At 48.5% G+C, this 19265-nt stretch overlaps 1 protein-coding gene across 1 annotated transcript in view; it reads right to left on the bottom strand.

Moving 5' to 3' along the window:
• ANO2 (anoctamin 2) overlaps nucleotides 1-19265 on the bottom strand; it is a 346820-nt gene that overhangs the window by 17857 nt on the left and 309698 nt on the right. The window contains exon 20 of the mRNA XM_047787771.1: nucleotides 18794-18939. Coding sequence (XP_047643727.1) covers nucleotides 18794-18939 — 146 coding nt within the window. The remainder of the gene's footprint in view (nucleotides 1-18793; nucleotides 18940-19265) is intronic.

Here is a 19265-nt window from a genome sequence, read left to right as displayed (position 1 = left end):
TTGGGACACAGACACTTAGCCATCTGCTCCCAACCGGCCTCTCCAGCCCCACCTCCTAACATCCCCCCACAGGCCTCAGGGCTCTGAGTTTCCCAGCCTCCGGATTTCTCCTTCCCATCACGGGTGCAAAGCACTCATTCTCCAGCTGGCAAATGTCTGGAACCAGATGTTTACACCTTACATATTTAAGGTGTAAACATCTGGAACGTGCCCCAAGAACACTCAAGCATCTTGTCCTTGGTGAAGCCCGCCCCATTCCCACTCTGTTACAGCCACCACCAGTGCTGCCATGACTCATCTACTCACATGCCACTATTTCCCGCTAGAAAGGCAGGGCTCCATGGTCGCAGGGGCTCAGTACCTACTTGCTGCTGCAAAGTCAATCCCGAGTCTCAGAAAGTCAGTCTAACAGGACTTCCCGACTTCCTAAGGCAAGGGACCTAATTTCTCCCTGTCTTAGTTATTCCACTTGTAAATTGAGGCTACTAATGAGAGCTGCCTAAGAGGTTGTCCTAAGGGTGAATGATGCTGTGTATACAAAGTGCTGAGAACAACATCTGCCACTTAATAACTGCTCACTAATGTTACCCATTGCTGCCTTGTGTATCATAACTCTTATTGGTGTAAACAGCAACACGTGCAATGGCTGCAATGTACACCTTAAATAGACACATATTTAAGGGGTAAACACTGAATGAAAGTCAGGAGGTCTGACTTCTAGCCCTGGTCGTGTTTCTCACTAGCCACAGTTCCTGTGTCCATGGGCTTCTCACCCTCACCCTTAAGTCGAAGACACTGGTTTAAATTCCCTTTAGGTGGGATTGCCCGTGATGCCATGACGCTCTTGGACAAGCTTCAAGATTCTAGGACATCCACATAAAGGATGAAAAACCGGGATCCAAACTTAAAATAAATACATACATTAATAACATAAAAAGCTATTTACACAGGGAAAAATCGAACCGCAGCAGAAGCTTTGAGACAGAGAGCATGCAGAGAACTTCACCCAGCACAACTGCTTTTGATTTGGCAGTTTGCTCAGGCCCACAGTCAAGGGCTAGAGCTCCTGCCGATCCAGCTCTATCACGGTCACCAGTCCGTGACACCCAGTGGGTTCTCGTCAGGCCCTAGAAGATCATCAGCTGCCGGCTGGGGACAAGATGCACCAGGAGGCACCGATCTGTCAAGGTCGGGTCCTTGGAAGGACCACCTTGCTAGCTAGCCAGCGACAGGGGAGAAGAAATCATCACAAACAGGCTCTGGGAGCCAGCTCAAAATGCAGGGGCTACCACGTCTTCGAAAGGAGGCTTTGCTGAGGAATTCGCTTTAGCATCAGGGGTGGGGTGAGGGCAAGCGGGGGCGGAGGGGGATGAATTAACAAAGAAAGCAAAACAGATGTTAGACAAGTCTCCTAAAACCTGTAAAACGCATGTCTGTATTTAAGTATCTACAGGAACCGATCTTTATTTACGGAGTTCTAAGTTGTCTTCTTGATTCAAACGGGCTCAGGTCTACAGGGCAAATGTTCCTCTCATATGTGACTTCCTCCAGCAGAACTCTTTAACTCTCCAAAGCCCCCACGAGGATTTAGCAAGGAGACTGATGGGAGAGGGAAAAGGGCCAGTTACCTCTGAGTGACTATAAAGCTAGACGGCAAGCAGCCCTCTCCACACTCATGCAAATGGCACTCCGGAATCCAATGTCCTTCCAGGACCACAGGAAAAACAGGACTCTCCACTTACTGGACTTCTCTTCACAGGCACTTCAAAGGCAGGTATGACCCCTCTCCCCTGGGGCTGCCCTGGTGGTTTGCTTCTCCATCGCACACACTCTCCAGACACAGGACCCCTTGGTCCTTCTCTGTGGGCACAACTTCCAGTGGTGATTCGATGCTAATAGTGCCCATAAATTATAAACCCCATAACTTGCCTCTCCTCTTTCCCCTCGCCAGACACGTCTAGGTGCTCGGGACCCTTAAGAGCGTGGACCCAGCAAAGGCCAGTGACAGCACACTTCTGTCCCTCCTCTGATGTCACTGCGGGGTATCCTGGGCCAAGAGAAACCAGTCTCAGAAGATGTTCTGTTGCTACAGGTGTTGCCTGCTTGGACGGGGTACACTGCAGATTTCCAGGAATTAACCCAAAGAGGCAGAAACAAATAGGAAGCTTTGTTTCATCTTGGGGAGAGAAAAATATAAAACCATAACCTCTAGTATACCGATGCCAAACCCAAGACTTACTTTTCGGGGTCAAAGATCTAAATGCTGTACCAGAGGGGTGTCCTTCTGGGGTGACTCTGGAGAACACAAGCGATACCAGCCTTTGCCAACATCAAGATTGGCTTCTAAAAACAGCCAGCCTCCACAAGGCAAAGAGCAACGCCGGAAACCCTCAGCACACTGCATAATAGAAGCCAGCTTGGCTTGACCAATAACAGATTAAACATGGCCAAGCCAATTAGGGAGGAATTCAGAAGTTGATTTTCAGCTAAATCTGTACAGAGCCTGTTGTACAGTGCTCCAGAAATGCCAAGCTGTAAGCACGAAGACTGGAAACCCTTGCAGGCATACATGCCAGTGGTTTCCTCCAGCCCAGCGGCCAGGCTCCTTTGAAAATATGCAACTACCAGCCCTGTGCTGCCTAATGCCGGAGGCAATTACAATCTTGGCCTTGATTACTCAGGCTTAGGTTAAAATAACAAGAAGGAGGGGATTCAACTAAATAAGATGGCATCCAGGCAGGACATTTCAAGACAACCTGCTTAAAGGAGAAAACAGTATATTTGGTAGGATAAAATGGACTGGCCAGGACTGGGTGGAAAAGCTCTTCACAGAATACAACTTTGCTTTGTTGTTCATTGATTTAAAATTCTTCAATGAATAGATCTAGGGTCCCAACCCACATATGCGTACACATGCGCGTGCATGCACACGCGCGCACACACGCACGCATATGCACATACACACACCATAACATCCAGATCCTTGGCGTGGCATTCAAGACCCTTTGTGATCTGACACTAACAGTTCTTTTTCCAGACGCATGTCCTCTGTGCTCGGGGGCTGACGCCGAGCCAGTGTGTTTGCAAATCCACTCTGCCTGCTTTCCAACCATTTCAAAACCATGTGGACTTCCCCACATTTCTGAGCCTTTGTGCGTGCCACTGCAATCTGTCATTCTCCTCCTCTTCTGATCTGCTGGATGGATTACCATTTATATTTCAGGTTCAGGCCACACCTATCCTTCTTTCTGAAGGCTCTCCCTTACCCCGGGTCCCCACCCCCTCTCCCAGGCAGAACGGAGAGCCCTGGGCACCTCTCCTCACTCCCATAATGCCTTGCACGTGTGGCCCTACTTGTTTCTTTGACTTGCTCCCGGACTGGTGAGCCCCTTGAGCCCACAGACTTTTTGGACTCTCTCCCAAGGCCCCACAATTTTGCGTGGTGCCTACCCCATAGCAGGTGTTCAGAGGTTATCTGGTTTCATAAACACAAACTTACTGTCACCAGCTGTAAACATAAAACAAACACCAAAAGAGGCGGACGATGCAAACATGTGAATGGGAATCATGGTGCTCGGTGATGGCAAAGGGCATTGGGGCCACGACGTGCTAACGTGCAGAAGAAGGTTCTCAGCGCTGTCACCGGTACAGAAGGTTTTGAAGAAAGGTGATTATAAAACCGGTCAGTTAGGAGTGTCTAATTCTCATGACAATGATTATAGCCTTCCCCCCCGCCCCCCAGGTCCTATATTTTAGTAAAAGCAACATAGTCTGCTCAAGGGGATGAAGAGCTGGAGGCTTCAGAACCTTCCCTGTCGGGAAGCACTAACAAGGAAGGCAAGGGAAGGCTTCAGGAACACATTGGTAGGAGTTTGTCAGCTCACTCAGAAGGTGGCTCCTGAAAAGAGTCAGCTGGAAAGAGCCCATTCATATAAACATTTAGGTACAAACACAGCAAGGGAAGTCATTGCTGTTATTTCATCAGCCCGTAATTTCCAGGCTGTGCCATGCAATCCCCTTCTTAAGGGCAAGGGGAGCCAACTGTGCTCAGCACCGAGTGTGTCTGGTGTAAAAAAGAATTGCAAGTCTTGACAGACCATGTAAACAGTAAGACATAAAGAAGAGAAGAAGGCACATGACCTGGTTCCTCGGTGTGGACCTCTATTGCTTAGGAGAACAGTAGAAGTCTTGACAGAAGTGTAAGCAGGTTCTCAATGTCTATCATTCACTATTCATTTATTGATTCATTTACTCCTTCATCCAACAGGAATTTATTAAGCACCTCTATATACTGGATACCATGCTCGTTGCTAGGAAACAAAGATAAAGAGATGACTAGGTCATCCTTCCAAGATCTCACAGGATGCAGTGGAGAAGATGGGCAGGTAAGTAAATCCTGGCCGTGCCTTAGAGCTAGACCTCTACCGACGGCATTAACAGAGTGCCATGAGGACCAGGGCAGGAGTAACTTGTTCTCATCCTTGGGCCTGTGGAGGTTTCAGAGACTCAAGACCATAGGGCTTGACTTGAAGAACAAGTGAGAAAAAGCATCTAAAGCTTTGCTGTATGTTCGGTTGTTAAGCTCTCTCCTGCCAATCCACTGATCTAAATCCACAAACTACTTAGGAAATAAAGACAATGAGTGGAATTCCCTTTCAATCTGCATAAGTCACCTGGGGTTTATATAAATGCATCGGGCTCAATTCAGAAACCCTGGAAATCATAACAGGAAAGACCAGGCTTGAAGTCTCAGCTTAAGTATTAAGAGTTTACCGCACACAAATCAACGCAGCTCCAGGACAGATCGGGCACGTTTTCTTCATTTCTTTGTAACTAAGGGAGACATGGTCCCCACTTTTCCTCACTCCCAATGAATTGTGAAGTACTAACTCCTTCGGATGTAGAAGGAAGGACCAATAACCTCTTGAGAGTCCTGCAATTCGAACTAAAAGTCTATTTAGAACAGCTGCTCTTAGGTTGCTAGCAGGATACAGAGGCTAGGGTCGTGGGACTCTTCAGACATGAATCTCATTGATGGCCACAGAAAAAGTCAGGAGAACGTGGTTCTCAGTCACAGGAGCCTTAAAGGCCTGGATACTATGGTCTTCTGGGAAAATACACCCATTGTGCCTCTTTCATGTCCTCTGAACAAAACTCCAAACCCTCAGAGGTCATGGAGGTTCAACCCGTGATTCCTGATCATCTGCCACATAAGGCAGCATGCACTCTGGTCCACAGAAGAATCTTCAAGGTCAGGTATCATCTCCATTTCAAAAATGAGAATACAGCCTCCAAGGGGTGAGATAATCTCCCAAAGGGAAGCCACACACCTAGTTATCAATGAAGGTGGGAAACAAAGATAGCTCTTGATGCGCACCACATTCAACACCCAAAACGCAAATATCCAACCCTAGGGCAAGGGCAGCCCCTCCCTCCACCTGGTCTCCTTCACTGGGTCTTTTCCAGTCTGATTTCTCATCATTTTGTCAGAGAATGAATTTTATTGGTACCAGCATCACCATTTACCTGTACGTACTTTCCCTCCCTTCCCCAAGTGTCTTCACTCCAACCCACCCCCAACATGTCTCCCTCAGCTGGCACATCACAGCTATCCCCAAGGTTTTCTGTGCCATTGCTCCTGTCTGCCCTGCATCTAGGGCACCTCAAAAATCTTACATAAGTGGACCTAGTTCAACCTCTTAAAAGTAGAGAGGATTGAGTTTGTGAGATTCATTTCTGATTTTCAGAGACCAAGCTGGTGAACTTCCAGCCAATGTTTATGGAGTGAACAAATGAATGGCCTGGCTTACTCACTCTTGTTTACCTTCTCCATCTGCAAAATGGGATGTGAAGGCCAATTACTCATCCATCCTTCCCACCATCCATCCATCCATCCATCAGTCCATCCATCCTCCCAACTGCCCATCTGGGAGGGGGTAATGCAGTCAGTGAGGTGGAAAGGCACTGAAAATAGTCAAGATTGAAGAGATATTCCCAAGCAACAGATCCCTGACTACGTCTTTTCGCTTTATTCCTTTGCCTTTACATCTTTGCAGAGGATTGGGCTGAAGGCAATGAAAAAAAAACACCTAAGTTGGTTTATGGCATTTTAGAAAAAAGGAACCAAAGAACAGAGAAAGGAGAGAGAAACAAGTGTGCAAACTCTAAGGACAATAATTGGGCTATAGTTGAACAACTAAGTTCACTCCGAGCTCCCTGGCTGATAGAGCAGAAGAAAAATGCGACAGAATTTTCGGTATTTTAACCCCAAACACTGCTGCCATTCATTCATTCACTCACTCATTTCTCAAGCACTAAGTGGGCATCTCCTATACGTACAGAGGCTTCCAAGTATGATACCCAAATACACTCATGACTTTTCTCTTAAGTATTCATGGGGAAAGGGACTCCCGGCACAGATAATGACAAGCAATGTGTGCTTCAAAAGAAAAAGAGAGACATGACCTGTGACTCACCCTCCTTCCCAGAAATACTGAAATGAGACCCTGGATGCTGCCTGAATTATGTTTAAATGGCATCTGGAGAAGATGGCAGGTGCCTGATTATCCAGTAGGATGAGTCAGTTTGTATAAACAGGATGGCTCAGGGAAAGGAATTTCCTGGTTCTCTGAGCCACTGCCTTGTAGCGCACACACTCAGAGTTTTGCGACAGAATACACAGGTTCAGCACGGATGTCGTGCAGATATTCTGGAATGTTTCATGGCTTACAGCTAAGGCAGCCTTGGGATTAGTTTTCTACATCAGTCTCTTGGGAACTTGGAAATTACCCAGTGTGGTCCCTGCTGTCCATGGCCAAAGAAAATAAGAGTTGGAAATAATCTTGAGTGTCACTTAAGTCACTGCTCTACCGGAAGCCTCAGTGGCCACTTTTACTTGATCATTTTACTTGATCACTTTTACTCAATGAGGGCTGGTGCCAACTCTTTCCATTGTTCTTTATTCTCTGTCTCATTTGAAAGTCACTGAGACTGTGGGGATATTTGTTACAAAGCATCATCATAGCAGTTGCTGACTATTACATGAGGATATTTTGCCTGACCTACCTGGATAATTTTACAAGTCAACAGAGCTGGAGATTTGCTCTTAGGGGGATAGCATCTCCTAATTCAAATCACCTCAAAATCAGGAATCTTGGCCCCTGGGAGGAGGGGGCAAGAGGCAGACTGTCTCAGCTCAATCAATACCGCTGAGGTGTCTGCAGAGCTCTGACACAGGATGATGTCTGTAGAATCCAACTGCCACTTGGTCTTCAAGGTCCTCACTACAGGTTCACCTCTTTCATTCGCTATTCTTCTTCCTTCATCATCGAACATTTATTGAGCACCCACTGTATATCAGGCCCTTTGGTCAGGTGCTGTGAAGGAATAAGCCACAAATCCTGCCCTCAGGAAGCTCCCTTCACAATTTAGTGAGTAATCTCCAGCTGAATCACTCCTATATTTGATAAAATGGTGATAAAACTTCATCAAGAGATTCTTTTGAATCTTGTCGCTGAACTCCTCTTACAGGAGTAATTCCAGCCTATACTGTTATGCCAAATTCCACTCTGTAGAAGCCAAAGGCTGAGCGTGTCCAGAGGCCTTTGCTCGCAGCTCTTAAAGCAACTAAAGAATTTCCTCCCCATCAGGCCCTGAGGGAAACACCTCACCAGGGTTGAGAAGGGTCTGCGGCAAAGGAGCTTTGAAGCCCCGCTCTGGGATTGGGGACAGTGATGATTAATGTCATGGCCTGCTCCAGGGCCAGCTTTCTCCCCTCCCCTTGGCACTGGAGGCGGGGCGGGGGGGGGGGCTACGCTTGAAGTCCTTCTTAGTAAGCTCTTCAGGAAAAGGGTTTGATATTGGAGATTCCCTCGAAAGCTTGAGGCCCCCCTCTTGCAGGTTTTTGCAGACTAATCCCTCCCTCTCAGGTTTCTCTTTGTCTGGAGCCAACCCATCCCCTCCACCAGCAATCCTGCCTGGCTGGCCACCCCCTCCCGCCCCCTCCTCTCCTCAGGCCAACGACTCCCAGCTTCCCTTTCCCCTCGTCCTGGCCCCTCCCCCAAGGCCTGCTGGGCCCAGGTTCCAGCTCAATGTAGAAGAATGTAAATATAATACATTTCTCCCCACCACCTCTCAAGATGGATGACCGGCCTCGCCATTACAACTGACAGGCCCGGAGTGGGGAGTGGGCTCAGCGCCCTTCCTGTCTGCATGGGTGGTCCTGGGGATCACGGGGAAGGAAGCTGACAGCTGAGGGCAGGACCAGGGATCACCATGTCAGGCACACCAGAGGGAGGGGGCAGCTTTGGTTTCACGGCTCTCATTTTTGTTCAAAGCCCAAGACAAGGGCCCTTCTGGGATTGGGGAGGTCTAGCCCTTTGGGAAGGAAAGAGGAAACGTCACCCCGCCCCACGCCTCCCCGGCAGCCCACGTTCCCACAGGTCCTGATGAGAGTCTCTGGTGCAATGGTCTGGAAGGAGGCTCCAGCCTCAGTTCCACTAACGGTCCTGTGCGGTGACTTGAAGCAACTTGCATCACACCCTGGGCCTCTTGGTTTCGAGGTGCACCATCCAGCTGGGATGTGGGAACCAGGATGCTGGCGCTGGAAGGGACCCTGGGGGTGACCTGGCCCTGGGGCTGGCAGGTCTTTATTCTTACGAAGTCATTCAATGAAAGATGATTCTGCACATCTCTCACTTCTACAGAGGTAGCCAGGTCTTGTGCCTGCAGAAACCTCCCTGCTGCCTCAACTCGCAAGGAATCTGGAAATTTGAGAAGGTGAGGGTGACACTGACCCTGCTTTACCTTCTATTTTTAAAATAGATCCAGAGCAGTAGAGCGCTACTGGTGGCATGTTACACAATAGTTAGGACCACAGGGCAGTGCAGAGACGGGTTGCATCTCTGGAAGTAAAAGCTCATCATCGGGTCTAATTCCCTGTGACGCTGAGGAGGAAATGGGGGCCCGGACAGATGCTGTGACATGTCCAAGGTCACCCTGCTGGATACAGGCAGAGCTGGATTCACCCCCAAGACCCCTGACACCCTGGGAAGGTGGGAGGAGAGAGATTTTCCCCTGGGGATCATCAGACGATCAAAGGGGCTTTGGAGACAGGGCCCCTTGGGAGGCGGAGCGGAGAAATTGGAAATCATCACGTGATTCATGCCACCGACTCTGAGGCATCCACAGGGATGGCAGAAACTCATCTCCGATAAGGTCTTGGCGCCTGTGGGTCCTGTGCGGTGACTTGAAGCAACTTGCATCACACCCTGGGCCTCTTGGTTTCGAGGTGCACCATCCAGCTGGGATGTGGGAACTAGGATGCTTCTCTCCCACCAAGCTACTTCCCAGCACCGCTACCTGGGAGCTGCAGAGTTGGGCTCATGTTACACCTTCTCTTATTTCCCTGGCTTACTCCCTGGAAAGGAACACAGAACGAACAGGCCTTGGGTGGAGGAGGGGAGAAGGCAGAAGAGAAGGGGGGCAGGAGGCGTGAAAGGAAGGGGAGAGGAAACGAGGATAACCACCATTCTCGCTCATCTGGTCTCTGAACGGCCAGCCTGTGCATAGACAAGAATGGACACTGCTACAGATAAGACGGTTCCAGACTGGATAAGACACAGCGAGATAAGTCGCACCCTCGTTTGTTCAGTCACCCCTTTGCAGGTTTATCCAACACGTTTTCAGGGCCCTGCAACTCAAGGAACCTGCCCTCAGAAGCTAGTTACCAATAGGCAGCGCTGTCTTGGGGGAAGCTGGTCTCGAGTCCTGTGGGGGAAGGGACACAGGGCTAAAATCCTAGGGAAGAGGGGAGGGGTGAGAGGACGGATGGGAAGGGACCCTTTGAAGAGGGGGTGACACAGAACTGGTTTTGGCCATGGGAGTAAGAAGGCCCAGGGAGTTCTGGGGCCAGGGGAACACGCACACTCAAGAAAAAGAGTGACGTGTAGGCTATGGGTGGGGAGTGGCTGGCAGGGTTCTTTTTGGCGGTGCCAAGAATGTGTAAAAGGGAGTTCCTGTCATGATGCGGCGGAGACAAATCTGATTAGGAACCATGAGGTTGTGGGTTCGATCCCTGGCCTCGCTCAGTGGGTTAAGGATCTGGAGTTGCCGTGAGCTGTTGTGTAGGTCCCAGATAGGGCTCGGATCTGGTGTTTCGGTGGCTCTGGTATAGGCTGGCAGTTGTGGCTCCGATTGGACCCCTGCCCTGGGAACCTCCCTATGCCGCAGGTGTGGCCCTAAAACAAAAAACAAAAGAAAAAAGAATGCGTAAAAGAACCTTGGAGTAAATAAATGGAAAAGATATCTCACCAAGGCCTTGTTCAGGATGTGGGAACCCTGGAGGTTTCTGAACACTGGATGATAAGACCAGCCCCATCTCAGGACAGATCCAGAGGGAGCGGGAGCGAGATGCTGGCGGTTGTGAGTAGGAGGCTAAGAGGGTGGACAGAACGGAAGGAACTTCCAGAGACACAGAGAGGTGTAGAAGCAGCGGGTGAGTGAACAGTGACACTCCGGCTTCTCAGCCAGGGGCCTGGAGGGTGGTGAGGCCACAAATATGGTAGAGAACTCGGAAAATAGTCACAGAACTAAGTCTCTGAGCAGCAGGGCTGAGGAATGTTCTCTGCCCTCCAGGGATTCTCTTCTGGGCCTCCTCTGACGTCACAAATCAAGCCGGAGAGGGCAGTTGGGAGACAAGGCTTTTGTTCTCAGTGCAGACACTGTTCTGCCTCCGTAGGAAGTTTCTCAAACCCAAGAAGTTTGGTGAGTGAGCAATTGCAGGAATGGAGGAGGAGGAGAAGGGACAAGGCTCTGTAACGTACCTCCGCGCGGTCACGCGGGACCTGCAAAGACCCAGCCTCTGAAGCAAGCTGAGGGGCTGCAGTTTTGCTGTGACAACGGGGGCCCTTCCCCGTAACTGCTGGCCTACCTCAGCCCCAAGACCAAGACCGCAAGCTCCTGGAGGGCGGGGCCTCCTTTGCGGACTCTGCGCCCAGGTGCCTGGCACAGGCCCTGGCTTAGCACTGCCCCCGGGGGTGGCCAGGAGGGGGCGCTGCAGAGGCCGAGATGTGAAATTGGAGTTGAGCTCACCTCCAAGTTGGGGGAGGGCCCTGTACTCTGCCCTCTTCCACAAATGGCTGGATCCCTGAAGGCAAAGGAACAAATTAAAACCAGAAGTGACTTTTCTTGGAGGGAAACCCTGATGATAAACGTGGCTCGCCTTGGTCTTGGGAGATGAACCCTGCTGCATATAAAATACATATAAATACATCCACCAGGAAAAGGGAGGCCAGCCCTAATAGCATGGGCTAAAGAGCAGGGAGGCCGCTATTTCCCTGCCAAGGAAAGGAAGGGCAGTCAGAATGCCAGGCAGTCGAGAGATGGCTTATTGATGAGCACTTACTTGGTTCCGGGAGCTGGGCTGAGCGTTGCAACTACAGAGGAGTAAGACTCAGTATGTGCCCCCAAGCACTCCTGGTTCCCCCCTGTACCAAAGCAGGTCCAGGAGAGAGGAACTGAGGGTGGGAGAACTGGAAAATGCTGCTAAAGAGGCGTTTGAGCCTGAGCAGCTCAGTAAGAACAGCAGGCAGGACAGCACAGGCGGTGGAGACCCACCAGCCACGTGCACACACACATGGCTGCCCTTGGATACTACGCTGGGGGTGTGAACTTTGTCTTAAAGGAAGTCAGCAACTCATGCTGGAGGATCCTGAGCAGAAAAAACAATATGCTCTGGATTGCATTTTAGAAGTTATCCGAAAAGGTGAGAAAGGTGAGACGGCAAAGCAGAAGGGAGAGTGGGAAAGGATGCAGTTAGGATGCATTCAAAGGAGGAATGGTGAGGACTCATGGAAATCCACAATTCTTCTTCGTACAGACTGTGGACGAAGAACGCCACCTGCTTGATCCGTAAACAAAGACCTTGCGGCAATCAAGCCACTGCAGCCCTCCCCCGTCCCCAACCGACTGTGCAGTCTGAGGGGATTCAGGATGGGGAAAAAAAAAGGGATCCGTGTCCTAAACAGTTAAGGTGCATATCAAAGGAATGATTTCAATGAGCCCAGACTTGTATCTTCCCATACAGAGAAAAGCAGTAAATTCATTAACCTGAGGTGTCCAGAGAATGGGATTCATAGATACACACTGCTATCGATAAAACAGAAAACCAACAAGGACCTACTGTAGAGCACAGGGGACCATATATTAAGTATTTTGTAATAATCCATAAAGGAAGGGAATCCCATAAAGGAAGGGAATCTGAAAAAGAGTACACACACACACACGCACACCTGAATCACTTTGTTGTACACCTGAATCTAACATGACATTGTAAATCAATTATATTTCCATAATTTTTTAAAAAACAGTAATCTTTTGATGTTCTGACTACCTGCTTTTGGTTTTGTTTTTATAAAAACTCCTGTATATCTTGGCTCCTTCCTTACCGCTTCAGAACAGCCCCTCTCCGAGAGCCTGCCTCCTGGGCTTAAGTCCTCAGCACGTCTGATACTAAAACATAATTCTCAACTTTTAGGTTGTGCAATTTGTTTTCAGCCGATGAGGCGAAGTCGGTGACATAAGAAGCCGTGAATAAAAAGGCTCTGAACCATAGGGAGCAGCCCTCTCTCCAGCCAGAGGTGATGCAAAGTCACAGAGGAGTCACGGAGAAGAAGGCAGGGTCTATGCCCATTCATGGAGGTGCCTCCTGAACCCTCAAGTTCAAATTTGCGATTTCGCGAGACAGCTTGGATGGAGCTGCAAGGGCGTCTCTGGGGAGTGGACCTGCCCCATGCATTTCCATCAGCTGCAAGATTCTTACGCGTCTTGGTGGGCACAACCAGAGCAGGGGAGACGGCCAGCTCTTGGCCCTTCAAAACAATGATCTGGCTTTTACTCCAAAAAAATAAGGAAACGTGCAATCACCAAGGCACCTCCTTTCCCATTCCAGTTTAACAGGATTGTAAGCTCCTGGCTAAGAAAAATGAGATTTCCTGTAATGACAATGTCAATGACAAGAAGAAATTCATCTTGTCACCCACATGAATAGCCTGAGGGCTTCAAAGCCTGGGCTGCATTTAAGAAATCAGAGGAGGCTCCAAGGGGGATAACTGAATTCCTGAGTCAGGAAGACAATAGTGATCTTTTTTTTTTCTTTTTTCTTTTTTTTTTGGATGACTAGAGGAACAAAAGTTTGTGGGTTTGAGTCAAATGGATGACAGACTTGACAAGTAGAGCCCTAAGGCTGTAGGGTTCTCTGGAAGGATGAGCATCTTGCAAAGTTTATATCTCAGGCTTCTGAGTCTGATTCTTCGATTTTCCCTGGAACCTCGTGCCCTCAGGCTTTAAACATTACTGCCCAACCTTACACTGATGGGATCACTACATTCAAGGGCTTTAGATTGTTTTTAGTCAATTGCTAGATTAAAAAGAAAAAAAAAAAAAAAAAAAAAGGACTCCCAACAATGGCAGCTGATATCCATTGAGAGTGTATCCAGCCAAGGACTATTTTTTAATGGCTCCAGATTCATCTCATACTTCCCAGAAGCATCCAATAGGGTGCTATTTTCAACAAAGCCAATTTTTTAGAGGAGGACATTGGGCCTCGTTGACTGGAAGCATCCAGCCTGGAGTTTTGTAACCAGTCACAGTGCACTTAGGATTGGAAGCCTGGCATTTGACCCTGGAGCCCACCCCAAAGCACACTTAGCCCACACAGCTGGATGGAGTCATCACTGGGTGAAGTCTATTCTGCAGCCCAGTCTTTGACTATACATGGGAGCAAGTACCTCCTTAAAGGGTGAAGAGGAAAATCCAAAGATAACAAGGAATGAGAGATCTCAGACTCAGAAACACTGTCTTTGCACTTACATAAAATATAAAATAAACCAGTCATGTCTCTAAAATGATTGATAACTTGGCAAAATGGTCTGAAGGGTTGGAACCCAGCTTGGAAAGGGCAGGTATGGTCCAGGCTTCCTCCTCCAGTCAAGGCTGAATCAATATCAACCTGAATCACTCACGAGACTGTGCTGGTCTCCAAACTTGTATAAGTCTGGTGCCTTATACATGTTTCAGGAATGAAACCATGAATGAATGAATGGGCCCACTTAGTCCTATATCCCCCTCTTCCACTTGCTGCCCATTTCCTCAAGGGAAACAGAGCTCATAAAAGTCATAGCATTGACCAAGACTTTACAACTGCTCCCTAAGGTCTGACGCAAAGTGCAAATTTGTCAGATCTTCTTTCCAGCTCGCAATAATCCCTGGTCCTTCTCTGTTCCCTCCCTACCCCAAAGCCACCATTAGCTTTGTCAATAGCCCCTCATGGCCATGACACTCTTTGGAGTGTCCTTTGCCTTGGAATCCTCTCCCTGATTCTGATTATTAATATGTAAACCCTCAGAACCAAAGGAGAACTCAGGGATCAGGTCCAATCTCCTCCCAAGCCCGGCTTTGAACATGATCCTTTGCTCTCCACTTTTTTTTTTTTTTGTCTTTTTGCTATTTCTTTGGGCTGCTCCCACGGCATATGGAGGTTCCCACGCTAGGGGTCGAATCAGACCTGTAGCCACCAGCCTACGCCAGAGCCACAGCAACGCGGGATCCGAGCTGCGTCTGCAACCTACACCACAGCTCACAGCAACGCCGGATCCTTAACCCACTGAGCAAGGGCAGGGACCAAACCCACAACCTCATGGTTCCCAGTCGGATTCGTTAACCACTGCGCCACGATGGGAACTCCTCTCCACTTAAAATGATTAAAAACTTATCTCTGTTAAGAAACCTCTCATTAATGGATAAATGCATTAATTCCCTCACTGGTCTTTGTTCACCAGACATACCGAGTGCCTATTATTGTGCCAGGAAAGTGCTGAGCTCTGGAGGATGTGAAAAGTCACGGTCCCCACTCACCACTCTTTAGAATGTACCAGATGGGTCTTCAGAAGAAGAGCTATATGGGCAATATCACCATAATTCTGCAAGATACACCATCAGCGTGTGCGCCAAAGGCAATGCTGGGACAGAAAAGCAAATAGTAAATGATTCCTCTCAGGAGGGATGGGGCTTGGTCCAGGAAGACTTTGCAGAGGAAGCCTTGTGCAAAGCTAAGTCTTCTTCTTCTTCTTTTTTTTTTTTCGGTCTTTTTAGGGCTGCACCCGCAGCATATGGAGCTTCCCAGGCTAGGGGTTGAATCAGAGCTGTTAGTTGCTGGCTTACACCACAGCCACAGCAACACCAGATCCAAGCCTCATCTGCGACCTATGCCACAGCTCACGGCAACACTGCATACTTAACCCACTGAGCAGGGCCAGGGATTGAAACTGCGTCCTCATGGATGTTAGTCAGATTCATTTCCATTGAGCCATGGCGGGAACTCTGCAAAGCTAAGTCTTAAAGGACGAGTCTGGAATATCCAGGTCAACGAGGTGGGCATAGGGGGCTGGGACTCTCAAAGTGACTGCACAATGATCATTCTTTCATATCACTTGACTTCAGGGCATGAAATAATTTGCATCCATTGGAAGACTGTTTCATACATTGTCTGCAGTGAAGGGAGCTGGTCTAATTCTTTCAGAAAGCAATTTGGTTAAATGAGGCAAGAACCACACAATGGGAGTTCCCACTGTGGCTTGGTGGGTTAAGGACCTGATGTTGTCTCTGTGAGGATGTGGGTTCGATCCCTGGCTTTGCTCAGTGGTTTAAAGATCCGGCATTGCCACAAGCTGTAGTATGGGTTGTAAATGTGGCTCGAACCCGCTTTTGCTATGACTGCAGTGTAGCCCTGGGAACTTCCATATGTCCCAGGTACAGCTGTAAGAAGAGAGAGAGAAAAAAAAAAACCACAATGGCCATCCCTTAGATCTAGTCATCGCATCTATAGGAGTCTATCTCAAGGAAAGAATTACTAAATGTGGAAAATATCTTATATGCCTGAACGTAATAATACTGAATCACAGACAGAGGGGAAAGATTGGAAAATGAGCCTCCAGTGCACTTCACTGGAAGATACATAAATAAATGATGATCCATTTACTGAAGGGATCATTGATTATGCACCCACTTGTTTTGAATATCACATGCCCAGCTGGAAATATTTATTCATATAATGCTAACTGTAAAAAGAGGAACAAATTTGTATATGATTATACTTTAATTTTAAAATCATATCTGTTATTCAAAAATAATAAAAAGAGCCTACGAAATGACACCACAAGGCTAAGCAATGTTGGGCTTGAGTGAGGACAGTCTGGGAAGACCTGTCCCCTTCTTTTCTCTATTTTCAAACTTTGTTTCATGGTTGTTTTGTTCCCTTATAACCCGTAAGGAGTTCACATGTTTGTTTGATCTGTGGAGTGAATTTCACTGTCTACAGTGTTGGTGTGAACTTCCTGCAGAAGCCCCCGAGTCTTCTAGGCCTTGTTTCCTCCCTCTTCTCATTACTGAGTGACTGCCTGAGTCAGAACCCGTAGAGCGTCTCTGTTCAGTGACAGTGGCTGACAAAGTACAGGATGTTTCCCAACACCTACCTTCTGGGAACTTCAAGACCATTAGGAGAAACATCACACTTGACACTTGACACAGCTTTCGTATGTGCTACACATTCTTCTACTCGCTGCACCGCTATTAATTCATGCAATACAATTCCATGAAGTAGAGACACATAAAACCCCTTACCCAATGCCATCCAGCTGTCTGGGGATGGAGACAGGATTTGAACCCAAGGAGTATGACTCAAGGGTCTCTACTCTCTCTCTTTTCTTTTTTTGCTTTTTAGGGCTGCACCCGTGGCATATGGAGGTTTTGAATCAGAGCTACAGCTGCCGGCCTGCAGTCACAGCCAGAGCAAGGCAGGATCCAAGCCTCATCTGCAACCCACACCACAGCTCACGGCAACACCAGATCCCTGACCCCACTGAGCAAGGCCAGGGATCTAACCTGCCTCCTCATGGATACTAGTCGGATTCATTTCCACCCCGCCACAAAGGGAACTCCAGTCTCTGCTCTTAGTCACTCAAAGAGGGAGCTTTGAAAGGGCCAGTTCTCTGGGCAGACAGGCAGACAGCCGTGTAACACCTGCACAGACACCTGGGTGCTGGGGGAGGGGCTGGGGCTGGAGGGTGGAAGGCAGAGCTACGGGAGACCCGGTGTCAGTGCTGCCCAAAGGGAAGCCCTAATCTGGCAGTGATTCCCTTCTTTGAGGATGGCAGCTGCGGAATGACATCCGAAATCCGTGCAGTGTAAATACCGGGTTCAGCATTGGGGACAGGTTAGAGGCAGCACTTAGCGAAAGGTGAACCACACCAGAGACTTACGCCACAGCTCACGGCACAGGTCCCTGGTGTGTTTACACGAATGGGGTCTTCATATTTTTTTGCTTATTGTTCCTGAGGCAGACATAATGACTTTCTTCTCTGGAGAGTTATTTAGATGACAAAGCGCAAGCTTTGCCTGGAATTGTGGAGACCCAGGGCTAGAATTGGACTTTACTGACCATCTAACGGAGACCCTGTCCATCCCTGTACCCTTAATACACACACACACACACACAAATTTATGAACAGAGAGGATGAACGTCAATTAGAAATAACAAGAAGGGAGTTCCCATTGTGGCTCAGTGGAAACGAATCTGACTTGCATCCATGAGGATACAGGTTTGATCCCTGGCCTCGCTCAGTGGGTTAAAGATCTGGCATTGCCGTGAGCTGTGGTGTAGGCTCAGATCTGGCATGGCTGTAACTGTCATAGGCCCGCAGCTGTAGCTCCGATTCGACCCCTAGCCTGGGAATCTCTGTATGTTGCAGGTGTGGCCCTAAAAAAAAATCAATCAATCAATCAATCAAATAACGAGAGAGGTACCTGGTACACAGAGGCATTGGTGGCCCCTGTGAAAAGGGATTAACCAAAGGAGGCGAACATTGTACAAACACAGCATTAGGTCTAATGACATGTGGCACTGGGTGACTCTTTCATTGGATCTGACCGATGTTCCTCCATATGCTCAAGACTGAGCAGATGTTTAGATAATGTGCCTGACCTCTTGGTCCTGTCTGCAACTTATGAGTTCCAAGTTCTAGAAACAGGCTTCAGCCCCAATAAAAGCTCAGGATTATTCACAATACATTACAGGATTATTCAAACACATTTACAAATGTTTGAAGGCAGCTGGCTCAGGTTGGGACACTGCTGATAATGGAGAACTCGTGGCTTCCAACCACTCGTGGCTACACGGCCTCCTGCTTTCAAGCCTTGTCCAGGAACAATGAGACTCTACCACTAGAAATCTTCCTCTCGCCCCCTACCCAAGACATCCCCACCATTTCTGGAGAAATGCTGACCAGTGCCCAGCCTCACCCGATCCCGAGGGAGGGACTCTCCCATACTCTCCTTGTCAAAGATGCATAAACCATTGCCCTGAGTGTCAGAGGACTGCTTGTCTCTTCCTTAAGGGAAAGTGCATTCTTAAATTTCAGACTCCACTACTGCCCTCTCGTGAGAGAAACCATGAGAAGGCACCTGAGAGACAAAATGTCTCGTTTCACAGATGAGGTGGAGAGGCCCAAGAGGAGGAAGGCATCTTCCTAGTCCCAAGCCAGGGCTGAGCTGCTCCCAGTTCTCCATCCAGGGTTCTTTCTGCCCCATCCTCCTCAGCCTCCATGTGGCACGAAAGGTGACACTGTGCAGCCATGAAGCCCAGGAAGGAGCAGAGGTTGCCCCAGTCATTTCTCTGATGCTCTCCCTGACTCCTTAGCCAAACCCGCTCCCAGTGGAAGGAAAGACCCCAGGCTCTTACTCATTTCCATGTACTCTGGAGTCAGCCCAGTATATGGCTCCAAGCTGTAGTCCAGATCCCACTGCTCTGGATGTTTTGAATGGGTAGAGTCAGTTTCCCCGGGTTCTGTCTCATCTTTCAGCTTCCGAAATAGTTTCTTTAGCTTCCTGGAAAAGAAAGGGGACGGTCACCAAAAGCTTCTGGAGGATAGGGCTTAGGTCTGAAAATAGAAAGGAAAAATGAGCTAAATTTTGATACTGAGGCCATCTCGTATCTAAAGACAGATAGAAAATCTCAGGAGACTACTTTTCTCTTCAAGACAATCCAAGGAGGTCCTTTGTCAGGATAATAAAAGGATCCCCTTGCAAAGGTTGAGGTTTCTTCAAACCCAAAGGAACTGGAGTTCCTGCCACGGTACAGTGGGTTAAGAATCCAACTCCAGCAGTTCAGGTTGCCATGGAGGTGTGGGTTTGATCCCCTGCCCAGAACAGTG

Source organism: Phacochoerus africanus, chromosome 7 (genome assembly GCF_016906955.1).
Source record: "Phacochoerus africanus isolate WHEZ1 chromosome 7, ROS_Pafr_v1, whole genome shotgun sequence".
In the NCBI taxonomy this organism is placed as follows: Eukaryota; Metazoa; Chordata; class Mammalia; order Artiodactyla; family Suidae; genus Phacochoerus; species Phacochoerus africanus.
This window is presented reverse-complemented; position numbering and strand designations above follow the sequence as displayed.